A 6,000-nucleotide genomic window follows, 5' to 3' on the forward strand; every position below is an offset into this window, starting at 1 on the left:
TTATATAGCGGCAACTTTATCGCACAAAACATTTAAATGTGTTTTTCAAGAAATAGAAACAAAACCTAATTCTCTAATAACTCTGGTTGAATCAATCCATTCTGAGGACTTCATCTCATATTTCTAAGAATTATTTAGAATAACGCATGTAAAATATATAAATATGTTAAATTATTACTATTTTTACAAATTTTGTAAATTAATATATTTTCAATTTAAATTGTGAACCAAAAATTATTTATTTAAAATTTACAATAAGAATAATTCAGAATTTTTGAAAATTTAAAAAAAGATATATTTTAAAATTTATTGAAATTGAATTATTTTCGATGCAAAAAAATTAAATTTCTTAAGGCAGTAATTTTTTTTTTCTTAGATTTAAATTTTTGTTAATTGCTTTCCATTTTTTTTTTGAGATTTTGAAATTATAAAAAAATCAAACATTTGAAATTTTTGGGAAATTTTTAAATTTTTAAACCCCATTTTAAACCCCAGAACTTTTATTTTTTCATACCGTTATCGCAAACAAAATGTTTTCAAATCACTCAAGATTCTTACTGTGGAGAACATCAAGAACGTTTGTTTGGATTTTATAAGGAACTTTATACATTAAAAATTTCTAAATATTATTTAATTATAATAGACCAGGCTATTCTAATGTTACTTAACAAAAAACATCAAAATTCTAAATTTCAATAAAAACAAAACATATGTAATATATTACACTTTATGCATATATTTCTTTAATTGCATAAATACCGTAAATATGATATTTTTTGTCCTAACTAGCCAATTTATAGTTGTCGACTCAAACATGATTTAATAAAAAAAATGTTTTATAATTATTTATATAATTCATGATTTTATATCGAGAACCAACTGTAAGTTTTAGAGTAAATCAGTTGTCTTTGAGTAATTTTAAGAAATGCATAAACAACATGCTAGTTTAATAGCACGTAACAGAAAATATCTGAATTTCACATTTCACTAAAAATTAAACCTTCCGCAATACATCACACTTTTGACGTATGCTCGAATATTACAAAACCTTTTTTTACCCAAAAAAAATTCATTTCCGCGGAAGTGACCTAATATATCTCTCATTTAATTCACAAATCCGTGTCTTTGTTCCTCTCGGTGATTTATTCATTAAAATCTCCGTCGGGCGTTATACGGCTGCTAACGGGCCGTTACAACCCGTTTATTTTAATTAGATAAAATTGTATGAAGTTAATTCTCGACGTTGGCACGATAGTTAAATCTAACTAGACAGGAGATGAAACAGACGGAAGGACAAACATAAATTATAATCTGATAGTGTTAATCAGTTGTTATAGTATAGAAACAGGATTTATCTTGTTTTGTTGCAGGTTAATATAGAATGTCATATGGTATAATATCAACTTAATATTTACATACCAAGATTTGCTCACGTAACCCCTTTAGTTGGTATTTGAAACTATTTTGTATTAACTTCCCGTAGGGCAATTTATAGTAATCGCAAAAAAATCGAAAATGAAAATTTTGCTATATCTTTACGTTTCAGGCGTTTCTGAACATTTCGGCATACCTTAGAAAAAATTAATGAATGTGTGCTTTATTAACTTTCCGTAGGGTGTCATAGTAATCGCAAAAAAATCGAAATTTAAAATTTTTGCATATTTTATGTTTCAGAGGTTTCTGAACAATTTGGCATACCTTAGAAAAAATTGATGTATGTGTGTTTTTTAACTTCCCGTAGGATATGTTATAGTAATCGCAAAAAAATCGAAAATAAAAACTTTTGCATATCTTTACGTTTCAGAGGTTTTTGAACATTTTGGCATACCTCAGGAAAAATGGGTGTATGTGTGGTGTATGTGTGTGTGGAATATGTATGTATGTTTGAATATAATTTCTTGTCCACAGTTTCAATTCAATTTGGATACAATTTTTTGTCCACAAATCAAGCGATTTCAATGGTTCAAAAAACATTCGTTTCCTATTGATAGGGAGATGTGCCAATTAGTTTTTGGCAAAGGCAGGTTTAGCCGTTACAGAGATATATGCAAAAAGTGCCAAAAACTGTAATTCAGTTTTTGACAGAACGGAGTACTCGATTTGAATGATTCAAAAAACATTCTACTTGTAGTAACGAAATGAATAATTGATGAAATTTTTAGAAAGGCAGGTCTATCGGTTTTGGAGATAGAGAGGAAAAAGTAAAAAAAAAAAGATATTTTGCGGTCAAAAATAATCATTAAACATAAATTCATCAAATTATCAGATATTTTAAAACTATTTTAAAAATGAGTACTGACTCTGTTGTAATTTTTTTGGGTTCGGTATCAAGATTTTTAATTTTGAAAGTTTACTTGTACGGTTCAAACAAAGTTTTCAAAATTCTCAAAAATATACAAAATTTTATACTTCAAATATAAAATTTAATTTTACAATTCATTTTTAAACTGTATATATTTTATATGCGTTATTCTAATCATAAGGAATATATCCTCAGGTGGATTCATTCATTATATCTTCTGAATGTAAATGTTTTTAAGTGTTTTGTGCGATAAGATCGTTGCTGTATAGTATATAAGCAATAAAATATATAGTATTTATAATTATTTATTTGAAAATATTCATAACAATTACGTATTTAATTCTGGTACGGGCAGTTCCAGAAATTTGCCTTATGGCATGATGATATGCACCACTAACTCTAATAATAATTTATTTATCACATAACGTTATTAGCTATATTTGAAAAAAATAGCTTAATTTTAATTTGTCAAAAATACTCTTTTAAACTATCACTATCTTTTTCTGATTCATAACTAATGCAATTGTTTGACTATGAATTGTTATTTATAATATCTTCGTACACTTGTTGTATCTGTATGAACACAATAATTAAATCGAATGTAAATCAAAGATCAATTTAACGAAATAAATCGAAATTTTCAGAAACCTTGACCACTGTCACTTTACAGTATTTTGTTTTCTAAAATTAACTAACTGTCAAAATTGATTGAAATTTCTAAAATGCAAGACTGTGATTTTTATCTTGCCTATAATCTAATCAGGTTATAAGTGCACATAGCGCTCTAATCAAAATCAAAATCGGTTCAGTAGTTTATGAATCTATTACGGACCAACATCGTGACTCAATAGATTCTTCTCTAGATTAGAATGTCCGATTGCAAATCCGTCCTACATGCTGGTTAAAAATATGTCTTTTTTTCAAAATACTGTCTACTTCTTAATGAATTTCAGTTTAGACAAAGGTCGAAAGTTCCTTGTCATCGAATAATAATAGACACTTCGTATTACAATTTCTGAAATATCCCGTCTAGACGCATCTCGAATGAACAGAGGCTAAAATTTTACGAGCAAACACTTCGTTAGCTTCAAATCTTCTCTTCTCTTGAGAGTTTGCCTTTACTTTGTATATAAATCATATTTATAATTATATATGTGCAACCGTTTGATTATATTCTTTGATATCCAGAAGGAAAAACAGAGAAAAAATAGATTAAAGAGACAATTATGTATTGGTGTTTTTAAAATGATGTACACATTTTTATAAAAAGTGGAAAATATAAATAACAGAATGAAATATACACAGTTGTTCAATTGACTATAATCTAGAAAAATAGTTTATTAATAACTATTCCTAATTACAATTTACCACTGATTTACCGTTTTTGGCATTTTTTACCTATCTTATCTGCGAAACGGCTAGACTTGCCCTCGCCAAAAACCAATCAGCACGTCTCCTTATCAACACCAATCTAATGTTTTTTGAATTATTCAAATCGGATGATCGGTGTTCCCGAAATCGTCGACGAAAATTTGTGCCCCCGCACACACACATACATCAATTTTGTCTAAGGTATGCCAAAATGTTCAGAAACTTCTGAAACGTAAAGAAATATAAAAATTTTAATTTTCGATTTTTTTGCGATTACTATAACTAGCCCTACGGGAAGTTAAAAATTATTTTATTTAATAAAATTAAATATTGATACACTTTGAATAACATTAGATAAATTGAAGAATTAGTTTATTTTCTACAAGATTTTTTATAAATAAAGAGTCGATAATTTGAGAATGTGTTTTATGAATTTATGAGGAATTTAGGTGTAAGTGGCATTTTGCTTTGAGGCAAGTTGTATAAACATCCCGATATTTTTGAACAATCGATTTAATTAACTCTAATTTGAGTTTCATATGATCTACCTTAATACCTGTCTACTAATCTACCTGTCCACTTGTCCACCTGTCGACTTGTCTACCTCTCCACCTGTTTACCTGTCTATTTGCCTAATTACAAACCTTACAATTTTTTTACTTATTTACCTGTTTACCTGTATGATTATCCCTCTGTTCATCAACCTGTCTAGCTTTTTAAATTCCTAAGTATCCATTGATTTACCTGCCTACCAGTCTGTTTCTCTGCCCATATACCTACTTCTTTACATTTACCTATCTACCTATCTATCTACCCGTCTACTTGCTTATCTGTCCACATGGTTAAATTTTAAAAAATCTTTTTTTTTACCTGTCTACCTATCAAAATTATTTTATTTTGCAAATAAAATAAACACAATTCTTCCTCCTTAACTGTACCACTCTCTCTCTACTTTTTATCAATGATTTTCGATTCTTGAAAGATATTTCCAATAATCAAAACGATAAAAATTCTATCAACAAACATTCCTTTATCAAGACCAATCAATTATTCTCGGAATAACTCAATTATTTGAAAACAAGGCAGACAGAAACATACACAAAGTCTGATGATATCGAAGTGAGATTCGAAATTCTGTCATTATTTGGCTGCCAGTCTGAAGCTGGATGTTATTTCAAGCTATTATACATATAGATAATTGAATTAAAATCAGTCCGACGATTCGGTAAACAAAACTAGATGCGAACATGATATTTCGTTCAGATGTGAAGATGGTGATGGAATTCTGAATCGATTTTTTGTATTAAATTTCTTAGTATGGATGTGGGTTTTGTTGATTTGATGCTGATGTGTGTAATGTGTAGTAGTAGACAAATTGTATTTATATATTATAATTGCATTTTTTTTCAGGTCGTCGAAGAACGAGATCCCACAACTCAACAACCATCATTACAGCCAGCAAACACCATTCCACAAAATCAAGACACCATCCACATTCTACGAGAAGTCCCTTATTCGAAAATCAATTACTACAAACTCTGGAGCAAAAAGCCCTTGCCACAAACCAGAAGAAAAACAAGACATCAAATCAGCACCATAGCAAACACCATCACAAAAATGGTAAACATAAATCACCCGAGATGGAACTCGAAGAAATTTCGAGAAAACTGGACAAAGTTCCTCGAAAATACCAAAATTTGGAAATCATCAACATAAACCAGGGTGAACTCCAAAAGTCTTCAGATAATTTAGATAAACTGGTAAAACATCAACACGTTGATGTCAGTCTGATTCCCAGTGAACAGGATTTTGATCAGCTGTTTGTGAATAATAATAAGACTGTTTTTGGAGATGGGAAAAATGGTGAATTTGTTAGTGTGAATAAGTTTGGGAAAAGTGCCAGTGCTAATTCGGTTTTGGAAAGAATCGAACAGGAGAGAAAAATTAAAGAAAATATGTTTGTGAGTGAGAATTGCACGGTGGTTTTGGCGCAAACTGGATCCACTGCGCAAATTCACTGTGAGGTGAACGATGTTGGAGAAAATACTGTGAGTAATTTTTTATGCAATATTTATACATATATATATATATATATATATATATATATATATATATATATAATATACAGGTTGTCAAATATCTCCCTTCCGCTTTTTTGCTCTTGGTTTATAATACAAAAAGGCGGAAGGGAGATATTTGACAACCTTACCTAACCTTATATATACATAACTATATTTGTGGAAAGTACGAGAGAGTGGAAAATTTTACAGCTTTGCTATAAATTTATACAATACCTAGTTTCATCTTAAAAGCTGTTGTCTCTTTAG

At 29.1% G+C, this 6,000-nt stretch overlaps 1 protein-coding gene across 1 annotated transcript in view; it reads left to right on the plus strand.

Moving 5' to 3' along the window:
• The window catches only part of LOC113388361, a gene marked incomplete in the record, with an annotated part of 523,664 nt that extends 517,664 nt beyond the window's left edge, over positions 1–6,000 (plus strand). Inside the window, 2 exon segments of the mRNA XM_026625747.1 lie at positions 5,084–5,721; positions 5,986–6,000. Coding sequence (XP_026481532.1) covers positions 5,084–5,721; positions 5,986–6,000 — 653 coding nt within the window.

Source organism: Ctenocephalides felis, unplaced genomic scaffold (assembly GCF_003426905.1).
Source record: "Ctenocephalides felis isolate EL2017-DRISC unplaced genomic scaffold, ASM342690v1 CF-g0.4_SCAFFOLD_03572, whole genome shotgun sequence".
NCBI classification, from domain to species: Eukaryota; Metazoa; Arthropoda; class Insecta; order Siphonaptera; family Pulicidae; genus Ctenocephalides; species Ctenocephalides felis.